The sequence below is a fragment of the Setaria viridis genome, chromosome 6 (assembly GCF_005286985.2).
Source record: "Setaria viridis chromosome 6, Setaria_viridis_v4.0, whole genome shotgun sequence".
NCBI classification, from domain to species: domain Eukaryota; kingdom Viridiplantae; phylum Streptophyta; class Magnoliopsida; order Poales; family Poaceae; genus Setaria; species Setaria viridis.
In genome coordinates, this window is record NC_048268.2 from 36,038,456 (window position 1) to 36,053,669 (window position 15,214).

At 44.1% G+C, this 15,214-nt stretch overlaps 1 protein-coding gene across 1 annotated transcript; it reads right to left on the reverse strand.

Moving 5' to 3' along the window:
- Window positions 1-235: 235 nt before the first annotated feature.
- On the reverse strand, window positions 236-8,167 carry LOC117861993 (protein NLP2-like). The gene is given in 18 exon segments (XM_072294794.1): window positions 236-626; window positions 719-897; window positions 991-1,099; window positions 1,192-1,277; window positions 1,380-1,493; window positions 1,579-1,638; window positions 2,453-2,668; window positions 2,740-2,853; window positions 3,450-4,492; window positions 4,636-4,759; window positions 5,002-5,727; window positions 5,802-5,873; window positions 6,177-7,005; window positions 7,146-7,213; window positions 7,326-7,385; window positions 7,514-7,634; window positions 7,711-7,811; window positions 7,911-8,167. Coding segments are annotated over 18 exon segments (4,185 nt in total). The 5' UTR covers window positions 7,971-8,167; the 3' UTR covers window positions 236-523.
- Between the last annotated feature and the right edge of the window lie 7,047 nt (window positions 8,168-15,214).

Sequence of the window (15,214 nt, forward strand, 5' to 3'; positions counted from 1 at the left end):
GAGGAAAAATATTTTTAAGAGGGAAACAACAGCACAATCCACTATTTTGGTCACAGTGGTTTTCAAGGGTGACACTCACAAGTAAATATTTCCTGAATTTACATTGGATCTTCTAATACATCACCAATGCAGAATATTTCACTCCTACAAAAAGTTACATTCAGTCCAAAACATTTGTTCGAACAAGGAGATTCTAGAAAAATAACATTGTAGTGTCATAGACATACCGTAAAAATGACAGCGAGACAAGCCAGTGCACTTTTAAACATGCGCTCAGTAATTCCTAATTTCCGGTACATAGATATACAAATAAGCTGGCGGTAAAAGTAGACAGCAGCAATAACACCTACGCGTCCCGGTGTGCATACCCAAGTGGTATGTCATCACACAACCACAAGCATGCGATTATGTCGGCTACAACTCTGGTGTGAAAAGCTACAACTCTATTTGATGAACCACCAGGAAGTGCCGAGCAAGAGATGGAAGGGCATAACAAGGGTCCACATAGGACCGCCACCGGGGCTTATGAGGTTGCAGTGCAGGCGAGCCAGAAATCAGCATCATATCGATCTGGGTTTTTCTTGAGAATTACAAAGCCCTTCAGTACTGGTGTCAGTGGAATGTATCTGCACATCGCAAACCAACAGTAATTAGCTTTCCTGGGAGAAACGTATACAGATGGTGTATAACACATTATTAGTTCAAAATTTATTATTACTTTTCAGTAGCTAGTTCAGCACGCTCCCCAGCTGCAAGCAAGACAGGTGTGGAATGTGTCTGGAAGCCCGTAATTGTTTTGGGCCTTCCTGCCTGACCAACAACATCGACAGCTTGCCCAACCTGGACTGGAACAGGCAGGGGCTTCAGATCCTCATCCACAGTCAACAGCATTCGAGGCTGTGTAAGTAAGCAGAGTAGAGTTCAACCACAATACCCAACAGTTTTCCATTGCATTGATAGATTTTGTGGCAATTGACTACTGAAACATACCGGCATTGCCAGGACAATAATGTAAAGGATGTAGTGATATTTCCCTAGGATGGTGGACTTCATATCAAGGCAGGCATGCAGAACAGTTACAAGTCCTCCCAGTGCCATCCTAGAAAGAGCAAAAGGAAAACAGAAAAAAAGATTGAAGTGTAATCCAGTCGCATTCAAATGTGAATTGGGTGTTCAGATATAGTCACTTACGGGGAAAGAAGAAACCGATCAGAATGGTATGGAGAAAGGGTCAACAAGCCCTTTCCAAGGTGAACGAGGCCCTGAGCAATTATTACCTGATGAACACAACAAAATTAATCAACACATGCAACTTAAACACAACCAAGAAACAATTATAGTAAATGGATGCCAAATGATCATTGTGGAGCTATACTTACACAAAACAGATGAGCAGCTTCTTTGTAGTAAGAACTCGAAAGGTTGCAAAGCATGCCAGCTATTCTGGCATTGTTTGTCCCAGCACCAATCAAACCCAATGAGATGATTGCAGCCTGGAGAAATTTTAATTAGGATGTAAGATATAGAGGAGTAAGTAAGAAAGGAACGGGTAGGTAAAAAAAAGTAAAAAATACGAACCATTGACACATCAGCATCTGCGTCATGACTCAATCTGCTCAATGTGTCCATCACATTAACCTGAGATGGCAAGTATTGGAAACGCAATCTTGCCTGATTGGGTATACAGTTTTGCAAAATTATGCAACCTATTCAAGTGAATCCACCGCTGAACAACCACTACATACATGTTCAAATCATCACATACCCAAACTGACTATTTTAATGGTTCAAAAGAAAAATAAGCAACAAGAAACTGCATAATACAAAGTTAAGAACCTTGCATGATGTAGATCACAATTTGGTTTACGATATAAAAATTACAGTGAAGATACATGGCCACACTACCAATAACGAGGCCACCATGCAAAATTTTACACGCATCATAGTGTCTTAAAGTAAATTCTGTCTTGCTTTGATATGATTATTCTATAATATGGCACTAGATCCAACTTGAAGCATTCAGTTCTGGGCCTATATTAACAGTATTTAAGAACAAAAAGCTTTAAATTATGAGAACAAATAACAAAGTTAGCTTCAGACCAAACATATATAGGCTTTATGGTCAACAGTTTTTCTTAAAAAATGCCAATAATTTATCAAGACAGCATGCACACATGCTTTGTTGTGTGCACTGGTGGGTGCAAGTGCATCAAATAGGTTAGTACTCCACTTAACATGCAGCGACTGCATTCACATGGTCTCATTAGGCATTAGAGGGACATTTCCATGCACACGTAACACAATTTGGCCAATTTACAAACCTCCAAAAGGATTAAAGTATTAATGCAGTTTTAATGAAATCCAAGTTTTCCACTTCACTGATCAGGCATTTAATGATTTGAGCAGGATTTCACATTTCAGAGAGTTAGTATATAAGACCAGATCCACATACCTTGGGATTAGATATGCAGAGTATACCAAGGGCAAGAGGAACTGCCCGTCTAATATTCTGCTTGCCGTATTGCAAGAGATGCTCAAGTGAACGAACAGCCATTTCAGCTCCTAATTCTTCAGCCATAGCAATAAGAGCAATTCCAAGGACAGCTGGCCCTTGGTGTGTTTCGCCTTTCTCAAGATGCTGTGAGCAAATGCCAAGAAGTTTCTAAACCTGCAAGCAGAATTGGAAACATTTACAAGTTTGAAGCGGATAGAAATCATTTCAAGGAAAATATTAAATACCTTAAGCACATTCCCTGTCCCGGCATATACCAATTACATAAGCGTTACATCACAGTACTTCCCTATTTTCTCATCAAATGTTTTAGAGACCTCTGCAGTAGCCTCTACACTCTCCTGAAATAGGAATTGGGTATCAGCATTCTGTTAGCTAAGCACATCTTTGAGAGTCACTAAAGTGACCTGTAAAAGGGAAGGGACATACATCTAGACTACATTTGGAAAGTGGCATGTGGCAACAGGGTAAACAGAAATATACCCCAGATGGATATGCTTAACCAGCAACTTGTTTGAATATTATAACCTACTCAACAAAATTGCAAAAGTTTGATGAATAACCTACTCAAACTCTGAGAGGAATAGACTGGAGATAGGAAGACAGGAAGTTTAGAAATACCGGTTTCCTCCATCATGCAATTGCACACTGCATACAAGGAACCCGGACTCTGAATTCTGATATACAGTCATCGTCTCATCTTAAACCGTCATGACATCAGATTATTGTCAAGGCCTTGAAAGTTGAAACTAGCAACAGATTACACCGAGATCTTTTCGACACTGTTTCAACTTTGCATGAGATCCGTGCAATGAGTATTACACTTTCTTTTTTTTGCTCTAGCCATTTGTACATTCCATAGACGGATCCTCTATGATTGCAACAGATTACTAGACCTACTACAACAGGCTACGGTTTAGGGGTGACCCCCCTAGGTTTCCCGTCCTGTCACCTGCAAACAGCTGCTGCTGCCCGAGCTGCTGATGAGGCACGGGAGGTCGCGCACCTGAAGCTTCACGTTACGCGAGCCGATTGAGTCCAGGATGTCCACGCACTCCTGGAGATCGGAGTCACTTGCCAGGATCACCCACTCATCCTCGTCATCCTTGTACTTGAGCTGGAATGCCCCTGTCGTCAGTCTGAACCTCTTTGCTATCTCTTCCAGTAAGTGATACCAGCCCATTGCTGGTAGGAACTTGAACCGCACAGTGTCACCATTGTAGGTAGCCTTGACTGTCAACGCCGGGCTGCTTCTGTCTTTGATGACATATCCCGGATTCCCCTTGAAAGTAGGCTGACTTGATGCACTGCCGCTGGAGGAATCAGTCATACCGGAGGTGGAAGGATGGGTGTGCTCCTTGGTGTCATGACCGTCAACCATAGTCACATCTGCTTGCTGTACAAATGATGAGTTCCTTCCCATTGTTTGGTCATCGATGCTTGGGTGGAGAGAAGTTGGAGAATTAGTGTAACCTGTTTCTCCGATACGTAAAGAATTAACAACAATGGGATATAATGGTCCTTGTGCATCTTTAGAGTTTGAATGTGGTGTGAACTTTGCAACATCAGGAGCATAGTTTCTACTGCCATTGTTGTTGTTTGCTAACATTCGAACTTCATCACCTTCCCCTTCCCTTTTGGATATGTTGGAAACGTGAAATTGGCAGTCTTCTCTTTGCCATCCATCAGGTGAAGAGAAACCTTGTTCTGATTTCGGGCTAGATTTTTCCTCCATTGTTTTTCCAACAGATGAAGTAGGCAATGAATCATAAGCAGAGAATGGCATCTTATCTGGAAGAGAGGCTGCTGGAACAAGGGACCCAGTAGCAGGATCATACTGCAAGGATCTATCCACACCATGAACTGAGTTAATGACTGTCTGGATCTTCTTCAAGGAACGATTGACCTTGTTTATCTTTCGAGATGGCCATCGCGAAATTCCATGTTGTCTGCAAATCCGTTTCAAAGTCGTAGGACAAACTGCGATGGTGTTTATAGGCAAGTGTCAGAAGTTATTTGTTTCATAATCTCCTCCTATATACATAAGCTAAGAAACTCTGCTATGTGAATATCACAACATGTTTATATTCAATCGAGATTCAATAGATACAGTAGGGGCTCACCACCGAGGCTCATTGAAGCTTCCCTCAGGCTCCCAGAAAAGTATTTGCGAAGAACATCCAAACTAAAATTCTTCTCGGATGTACTGCGTTTTTTCTCTGCAACTCGCATCGAGCTAGCCTGTGCCTGCAGCGAGGAACAAAGTTCTTCATCAACAGGGTAAAATAACAAAATTTCTGTTATCATTTTAAAATTAAATGAACCCATCAGCATTTACTCTTATGAAAACTGAATGCAGTCCATCTTGAAAAGGCTTACAATACATGCCACAAGACATCCAATTCGTTTAGGCGCTACTGACTAAGTGTCTAAAAAGCTAGTGAATGATTGGATGTAATGGTATATTTATAATTATAATTATGCGGCACCTGGTCAGATTCTATATCTTGTTCTTGCTTGTCAGCCAAAGATAGATCCTGGAATGCAGATTCTGTAATTGGCTGGTCATCTTGTGAGGAACTTTCAGAGTTACCAGTTGGCAAACTTCCATTACTCTTCTTATTCATTGATGCAACAGAAGCACTAACACTATCAGCCTCAGCTTCAGAAACTGTTCGCAAGCTTTTGCATATTCTTTGCATTGTGCTGGAAAGGTTGTTTAATAACATCTGTTGCTCTCCACAGCCCTTGCAGTTGACTGGGAGAAAAAATTCTAGAATGTAGTCATCGTTACCAGTGTACGTGCTCCTCAGCCGGATGGCTACAGCAGCATGCAGGCCAAACTTACGAGCATGGTGTGCAAGCGGGTAGTCTTCGATATTGTACTCTCTTACATCAGGAGAGAAGAATGGCAGATTGGATTTAAGTGCTCGACCAGCAATACCCTGCCCTTTCTCAAGATGACGTTCAGCACATGCATGAAGAAACCCCTGCATCTTTGCATCGTTAATATAACAAGCTGATTCATGGATACGAAGTACTGTTTTTCCTGATTGTGAATCAACTCCAATATTATTTCTGACACAATAACCATTATCAATACCGTTTGATGTAGGAACCCATGTAAGGGCCAATGGAAGCATGTGTGCATGACAAATAGCTCTTAGAACATCCAAAATCTCAATGAAAGCAGATTTCTGATTTTCAGAGTAAACCTGCATATGAGGAGAGTGCATGCTTGAACATCAATAGGTAAATAGTTCAAGACAACAGCAAGAGAGATGTTTACATGGAGCATGTTAGAAGTGAAGAGTGGCACCTTCTGACTGCTGCGATCTGTTGCTGTCTGCAAGTTCACAGCCTACAGAAAAGCAATGGGATAAGTATAAAGTATATGCTAGGTTCAGTGCTAAGTGTAAAACAAAATGCTTTGCCTCGCCAATTGACAACATACAGGTGAACTAAAATTTTGACAGAATCTATTGCCTACTATTATATATAAATAAAAGTAATAGTGACAAATGAAGAAAACAGATTGCAACAAGAATAAATGTCATATAAAAATAATAGAGCTCCTTTTGTTACTCATGAGTACTTCAACTTAACATTAAGCATTGATGTCACTAAAGTAAATATCCCTAGTCTAGAACAAGTTAGAACTTGCCTGCAATGCATTGCAAACACTGTCCATCTCTGCATCAAAATCAGGCTTCTCCTTGTTTGTGACAAGTTCAAGAACCGCACAACAAGATCCCTTGCTGGGGTCATAAATTGGCATAGCAAGCGACCCACGTATTTCATGACGAAGAGCATGGTCCATTCTCAAATACTCCGGCTTACTGTAATAGAGAACACTCGAGGTCCACTCTGGCACCCCAGATATGAAGACCCTCCCTGGAAGCCCTAGGTGCAGGCCAGGCTCCTCCTTTACTGAAAACAGGAAATTCCTAGACACTTCTCTGTAACCTGCAAGATCCTGGTCAAGTAGAAAAGGCTGCTCAAATGTACTCAGCACGATACGACCATTGTGCTCAATAGGCATCCAAACTTGGGCGAGAACACCATCACTCAATGATTTCCTGAACAAAGACAGCGCCATGAGCATCTTGTCTGCAAGAACGTTGCCCACAGACCTCGGAATGATGTTAGTCCCTTGCTGTGAACCATTATTTGGAACAAGCTCATCTGAAACTTTTAGCTCTCTGTTCACTCCAGTTGGACCCAACGGCGATGCCGAATTGATCCTTTGAGCAGGTGCTGCTGTCATGTCCACAGGTTCAGAATAGGTGTCAAACGGCATGTCTTCTCTCACAGCAGAAGCACACGGAGACGATCCCAAGGATGACCACATAGCAAACATCTGTTGTGCAGCTGAGGGGTCATTCAGCATCGAGAATATCTGATCAGCAACTGAAGGGCTGCAGACCTCCGAGTATCCATCAAAGTTCATCATGGCAGCAACACCAAAGGGATCATCTGAAGGCCCCATGGGGCTGAACAGAAAAATTGAGATATTGAAACACTCCGTAGAGCTTAATCAACAACCACATTTCAGTATGAGGCAACTATATGCAAAATATTTAGACTTCACTGTTTGGGAGAAAGATATTAGTTACTTCAGTTTTGTATATACCTTACATACTCGTGACCCCATGATCCGATATCACCTTCAGAGCCTAATAACCGGTACTTCAGACTCTCCTGAAATGTGGGAAATAAAATTTTAGGACCTGAGGTCAAGTGGAGTTCCCCACTAAAGAAGAACAGTTCATCTACTACAGTGAGGGAGATGATCGTCACAGCAGGCACATACCCTTTCTCCCTCAACGGACATTGTCAAAGCTAACACTGATAGAATGTCCGCCATGTATTTCTGCGATACAGTAAGGCAGCATCAGTACTGTATGAAATGTATTTCTGCGATACAGTAAGGCAGCATCAGTACTGTATGAAACCAATCTAAATCACAGCACAACTTGGTGATCAGCACTTTGCATGTACCTTCAGCTCAGACTCCGGCATGGTCTCAAAGTAGGACTTGAGGGCTCCATAGTGCGGGCGGAGAAATTTGAGCGGCTTCGGAACGGAAGTCATTGAGCTCGTGGCAGATCGGATTTCCTGCCTGGAATGGGTCACAGCAGTACTCAGCAAAACACAACCCTAGAACTGAAGAACTGAATCGGGTGTTAAGTGCATACCTCATGCTCTCGAGGGCGAGCTTCTGCACACCGGGATCGGCGTCCTGCGCGCGCAGGACGTAGAGCTCCAGCTGCTCCTTCAACGCCAAATCTTCCTCTGGCTGCAGCATACCAGCAACATCGAATACGTGATTGAGGAGAAACAAGACCACAGATCGAAAGCAAATAACAAAATTCTCGAGAGAGACGGGCGGACTCACCAGATCGTCGATATCATCCTTCTTCTTTCCCTTCCCCTTACCCGGCGGCGACGGAGCCATGGCGGCGGCGAGGGAACTCCGGAGGCGCGGCGGGACTAATCGGGGAGCGGAGCTGGAAGGGGGGTGCCTTCCTTTTTGGCGGGACTACTCCGGAGGCGCGGCGGGACTAGTTGAGGCGAGAAGAATGGAAGCAGAGGAGTCCGTCCCCGGTGCCCGTCTTCCCTGCCCCCCTCCCTCCGCAACTAGGAGACGATGACTCCGCGTGCGCGTGTTGGCTGCTGCGGCGGCGCTTCCGTCACAACCACACAGACCCAGACAGTGGGCCGGCCCAAGGAGCCCAAATAACAGTTCGCGTGTGCAAGCGGCCCAATGCAGCATTTAACACTAGTGCCTGTGGCCGCAACTGCCAAACGAGATTTGTCGAGGAGGTGATGCAGGTCCAGGCAGGTGCAAACAGTTTGGTCATTTCCACACAGAGAGCTACAGCTAGAATTTAAAATACCCCTTTTAATTAGTATCATTTAGGCGCCATAGAACCCGTTTTGGTAGGGACTCAGCAAACCATTTCCCTACAGAAAGTGGAGTTCATAACAAACAAAACAGACATTCTAGAGTGAAACAGAAGAAAATTCAGACGCAGATTCTACCAAAAAACAGAAGAGCTTGTTTCATGTATCCACACTGTGCCGCGCCTTACGCCCATCTCCACCACGATCCAGCAGGGCTCCTGTGGCCATCATCCAGTATCGCAAACCATAGTTCAGCAATGCAAACTTTGCTATCGGCATGCAAATGCACCCAACTGTCATTGTTTTCAGTCACCCGACGCGTAGGAACTAGGAAACGATTTGTAGAACGCCCATAATTTCGGGATAGACTCACAATATTGCGGAAATTCCTGCATCATATCAAACAGATATCCATAACAATCTCTCACATGAAAAGGATCCAATCCCAAAGCTTTTACAAGTTGCTTAGTGCCTTTCTTTGATGCATGTTACCGTGCATGCACCGATGCGCATGGATTTTTTTTCTTCCGCCGTGATTCCTCCCAACCAATGAAGCCACCACACACGGACGGACACACCGATGGGCCTTACTGTGGGACGATGGACCCTATGTTCGTTTTTTCCCCGTAAATTTTAATGGAATCTTTTGGTTCTATAGCTCGGCCGAACGAGGCCGTGGCAGCTCTAGGCTTGGAGTCATTCACCCCTAATTGTTGGTTTTGTTTCTTTCCTCTCCCCCCCCCCCTCACTCTCTCTCTAAGGGCAAGTACATTGCTACACGTCAGCGGTCTCATAGGTCGTCTCATGTAGTACCACGTAGGATTTTTGATGGTGTGGAGGAGAGAGAGCGAGGAGAGAGAAAGAGGTCGTTGCTTCGTGAAACAACCACCTCATGAGCTAAATTGTAGGACTACGAGACAACTTAACAACCATTGTACGAGTTATTGTTGCCATGCAACTCATAATATTTTATTTTTCTTATGCACAAATTAAGGAATTATATACCACTACCAGACAACTTATAGGACAACCCATTGTACAGGTTGCCTGTTAAATCGTCTCAAGATTACGTGTTAATGTTAGTTTAGCTTTCAAAAAACCTACTTTAAGGCAGCTTTAAGGTACTGGTACTACAATTAAAATGGCTTGAATCCTACTTAATTTCAGTGCTAACAAATGCATCCCATGTCCTGTGTGGAAGGCTACATGGGAAGCTACAGTAAAGTGTATCGGACAAGTCAACAGAAAGGACTAGAAATCCTTTTGAAGATGCAGGCTGCAGTAAAGCATCAAAGCTGCGGCCCGTGGTACTGGTGGTACGTACCTGATCGATCGACGCGGCAGAATATAAAATCCAATTTCAGTAGACCGGTAGCCCTGTACTTTTTAGTACCCACAGTGTTACCATTTTTGTCTGATCAGTTCGGTAGTAGTATATATCAAGCTAAGCATCTTGAAAATTCAGAAGTGGACGAAACATGCACCAATGAACTCTCTCTTTCCTTCGGTTGATCATTCAACTAGTTTTCATGCTTGCAACGACTTGTGAGCCAAAACCAGGCACTTGATGTGTATACAACCAACTTCTGAAGCTCAACATGCTGAAAGAGTGGCATGTCCGTGTGGTTGGCGATAAGAGGGGAACAGGATGAGTATAGAAAAAAAGCCTCCCGCTCTGTTCCGACCGTGGAGTACGTAGGTACATGCATTACTATGTGCATGATGATTCGAAATACAAATAAAAGGAAGAGTTGGATAACAATTCAAAGCTGCTTTGAGCTACTCCCTCCGTTTCAAATTGTATGTTGTTTTAGCTTTTTTATTCATAAATATTATTATGCATCTAGATATAGTGTATGTGTAGGTGCATAATAGTATCTATGAATCTAAAAAGGTCAAAACGACCTACAATTTGGAACCGAGGGAGTACTAAGTAATACGAAGAAGCCAACCATTTCATATTAGCTTAACCTACGCTGGAAGTCAAGCTAATGATCACGCCCCCAGGATGTTTTCCCCTCGGAATTAAGCCAAAAGCAACGTGCTGAGAAACCGCCGTCCACTGTACGTTTATATACATGTTCGACTGCTCGTGCCAACCTCCTTCGCTCGTACTACTACTGATCAACCTTTTCTTAAAAAAAATCTGATAGAAAAGTTTGGAGCAACGCATGCCACACGTACACGCCGTCAAGTGCTTTATTGTAGGTTTGGTGAGGTGAAGGATGATCAGGGATCAATTAGTAGCAGCTAAGTTCAGGCCATGCATGCATGTCTCCCAGTCTCCAAGATGCGTGTCCAGCTGCTCCTCTCATCTTAAACAAACAGGCAGAAACGGCATTACCTTCCTTTTTCCTTTTTTTCTAACAGTATTCTTCAACCCATCTGTTTCCCACCGGTTGATCGCAACGATTTCCCGATCGATAGAAATGTCTGGAGCAACACATGCCACACGTACGAGCTCGAGTGTTTTTCTCTAGTGGCAGTTTAGTATTGAGACAGTTGCATGCAAATGCTACTGCATGCACACGAACATGCTTGAAGTTTGATAATCTCCCCGGCCAGCGGCCGCAACCATCATGATGGTAGCCATGCCGGATCGATCGCTCGGAGGTCGTAGAAAATAAACGGGGGAGATTGGGAAAAGTCATGCAGCTGCTACAACGAAGCAAAGGCAAAGGGGAAAAAGGAGCCATGATCGCTGCGACCTCGATCGCTCGATGCTTTGGACCTTCAAGTTTTTAGATAAAATATAATGGTATCAAGATGAGCTCGCCACCAGGCATATGAATCCTATTGCTTTAGTTTTCAGATATGCATAGTCTCTACAATTCGGCACGGATCCAAAGAGGGTTTAGTAGGGGCACATGCCCCTGACTAAGGTTTTCAATTCTAACAGATTTAGACCCTATTTTGATAAGCCACAAAGACTCGTACGCTAGCAGCAGGTTAATTATGTTCCCGCTCAATTTTTAGACTGATGCATTCTTTGTCGTTCCTCCTCTCGTCAGCAATTTGTGGGTGGACCTACCAGACGAGACATGTTCCAACGTATGAATGGTGGCTCACTTCAACCTCTAACCTATAAAATCAGGAGGTTTTACACCCTAAACTATTGAAATTCATTCATCTAACCCCCAAAGTGGTTTTGCACCCTGGTTTTGATGACTTCTCTAAGTTTTTTGGGCCCACTTGTCGGTTCTTCATAGACTCACAAATTATGCCAAAATTACAGGATTTTCGAAGGGTCTTTTTGCAAAGATGTGGGAGCTTGCTCGTCGCTCCCATGCCTCACCGGAGCTCCAGCAAGCCGTGGGCGCCAAGATTGGCGCAGAGAGTAGAGAAGAGGGAGAGGAGGCCGTGGCCCATGGGTGTGCTCACCATTCACCAAGGTCAAGCGATGGACGGCGTATATGAGCATCTTGGCGGAAGTTTGAACGGCGGCGGCGGCGGGCCCGCCGCTCCGGCGGGGAATCGACAGCGGGGTGGGACGGAAGAGGTGCGCGGCAACTCGGCAAAGCTCATGGCGGTGACGCGTTGCTCTATACCGGATCAATGATGCTGAATTTTGTGGTGGAAATCAGCGGTAAGGCTCGTTTTGGGGACGGATGTCTTCGCAAACAGCACGTCCATGCATGGACAGATTGGTCGGCAGGAGGCAATTTTGTGGGCAGCATAGCGAGGAGATTGGTGGGGCTTGTGCAGATCATGCATGCAGAGTGAGGGAGACCGCCACTTTAGCATGGCATCGATCTGGTCAAAAGATCGGCCGGCGTGGCCTGCCATGCAGTGCCGAGCCGAGAAGAGGACGCTTTGCCCGGCCGGGAGTCCGGGACCGAGCGAGCCGGTGCGCGTGGAAATGGGCCTCAGCTCACCTCATCATCCTGCTGGCCGCTGGTCCTGGCAACCTCATGTGTCGCCATGGTCGCGATACCGGTGCATGGAGATGGGGGCAGCTGGGGGGCAACCCGAACTTGCAGTAGGTCCGAGCAATCGAGCTCGCTATTCCTCTAGCCCAATCGCCGTGTCTCTAGTTCAGCAGTTCCCTGTCGTCTGCCGCGCTATCTCGAACTGGTTGGGGGTCTTGGGGACGCTTTGATTGGATCATCGGACGAGCACTGCCTGCCAGGCTGCGGGTGTGGAAGTGGTCAGTGAGGAGACAGCGCCGGCGGTTTGACTGTGTTGGTGGCGTAGTGTGCCTGGGGGGGGGGGGGGTATTACTTGTCTAGGTGGCTCGAATTTGTGAACCAAGGCCCAGTATCCACCCCCAATGCAGCCTATGTCCGGCCCTTTTGTCTCCGTAACTAAACCAAGTTGTTTACTTGCTTGGTATGCTGTGTACAAGGCGAAGAATTTGGTAACCAAAATGGCAAATTATATTAAAGAAGAAGAAGTAATGAGAACATTGTCATTACCTTCTTCAATACCAAGATAGGTACCGTTGTCACGACTAATGAGAACATTGTCATTAACAAAAGCCTTTTCACCACTTTTCGGCTTAAAAATGAAAATAAAATAAATTATAAGAACATAGCATAATGACACCTAGTGGTATTAGAATGAAACAAGAAAGATTCATATACTTCTGAGAAGGCAAACTATACATATCAGATGAACAGATTGAACGAAGTAGTAAGATATTTTACAAAAGTAACTAGATGCAGAGATGAATTTGTGGTAGTCAATGACCCCCCCCCACCCAGATTACAACATAAGAAACAAGTGAATTAGATAATTAAATACAAATTCCACATGGATAGATAGAAACATATGAAACAAATTACTCAGATATTTTACTATAGTTCTCAGATATATATATTAATTTTGGTGGCAAGTGGAAACCCCAGATAACAAAATATGGAGCAAATGATCCAGATATGAAACATAATAGAATCCAGATTATACTCGGATATTGTATTATAGCTCTCAGATAAACAGATTAATTTTGGTAGTTGGTGGAAACCCCGGATAACAAAAGAATGTAACAAATGATCCTGATATAAACAGAATAGATTCCAAATTTACGCAGATATTTTACTATAGTTCTCAGATAAACAGATTAATTTTGGTGTGGAAACCCCAGATAACAAAAAATGAAACAAGTGGTCCATATATTAAAAAAATAGATTCCAGATTTACTCAGATGTTGTACTAAAGTTCTCATATGAATAGATAATACAACAAATTAACCAGATGATTTGGATAATTTTCTATGGTTCCCAGATTCACAGATAAAATTTGGGCATGAGTGAAACCTCCAGATAAACAAATAATATAAAAAATTAACCAAACTATAACAAATCTCAGGTTAAAGGTATTTAACATCAATAAATCATTTACTTTACATTGAACAAATCAATGTAATAAAAATGTGATTACACTGTAGTAATAAAAACCAACAAATTAATAATACATTAGTCATATGACATGGAAAGCCAGCGATCATATAATATACTCTTAGTTTAATTCAGTAATAATAAAACACACAGTTGTTATACTTTGGAACTGAAAATCAACACCGGCAGACCGGGTAGAGCGGAGAGCGCAGACAGCCGCAGATGGCAGATCGGACGGCAAAAAAATCAAGCGCTGACAAGCGTCAAAACGCTCGAGCGCCGTATAGAATGTTGGATTTTTTTAAAAGGTGCAAGAACATAGTAGAGACAATCTCAGACGTCTCATGCAATGGCAACGACTTGATTGACGGATTGGAGCCCACAGAACCAAGCGACCACTGACGCGGTGCGTTCTGCGGCCCGCACGCCACTGCGGCCGTCGACGTCGCATTTTTCCCCCCGGTGACGGCCGGCTGGGCTCGCACTTGGTTGGGTTCTCCTCCCACTAGGTAGAGATCACCGGAGAAGTATCTGTCTGGGGTAAGCTCGCTGACCACAAAAGCCGAGGGGAACAGGGTCCCGTCGCATCACGGATCATCATCGGCACGGCAGCAGATGCCCGTGCGACCGGACAAAAACGCGCCCGGATTCTGCCGGGGTGCTCCCCTCCGGCTTCCGGGAGCCTGGGACCTGGGTGTGCGTCTCCGAACTTGGCATGTCCACAGTCATAGGACTCAAACTCGCCGTACCCAGTTGTTACAGCCTCACCGCGCACCGCAAAGTTGGACGGCCGCGGACCCAAACCTTGGCGTCGGGCGGCGACGACCTGCCCGCGCCGTAGCGGGATGCCAGCAGACCATCTTGCGCTGCGTTTTATTGGCCACGGTGCTTCCGGCGGGAAGGGACGTATATCTATGTTTTAGGCTTTTACTAGCTCATTTTGAACAGTAAAAACGGGATGTAAAAAACACCCTAAATGCCATTTTGGTTTTTTGTTAGGTTTTTTGTTGCAATGCCCCACCAGTTTACTAATTTCAAACGCAAAAACCACTTCGCAGCCCATGTAGCTAACCGAGTCCATGCAATTTACACCGAGGTGGAGCCACCACATGCTAATCTACCGAGATAGGTTCACCAGTGCTTAGATCTATGTAGCCACGTAGGGACAGAAATGAATAGTAGCGTGGCGGAAAAGACTCCCTTCACCTATTCAATTTGTCCACTTAACCCTCAACAAAATTTAGACTCACCTTACTTCCGATCTATTTTCATTTGGTCTAATCTACCCTTATCTTTTTGCTTCTCCATGTGTGAGTCAAATTTTGTGAGCAGATATAAGCACGATCCCTTATATAAAAAAGTTAAACTAATTTTTTTCATAATTATTTTCATAGATTAGGAATATTTAATACAAAACTGATAATATACAAAATTGTACCAAAAGTAATTATGAAAAATT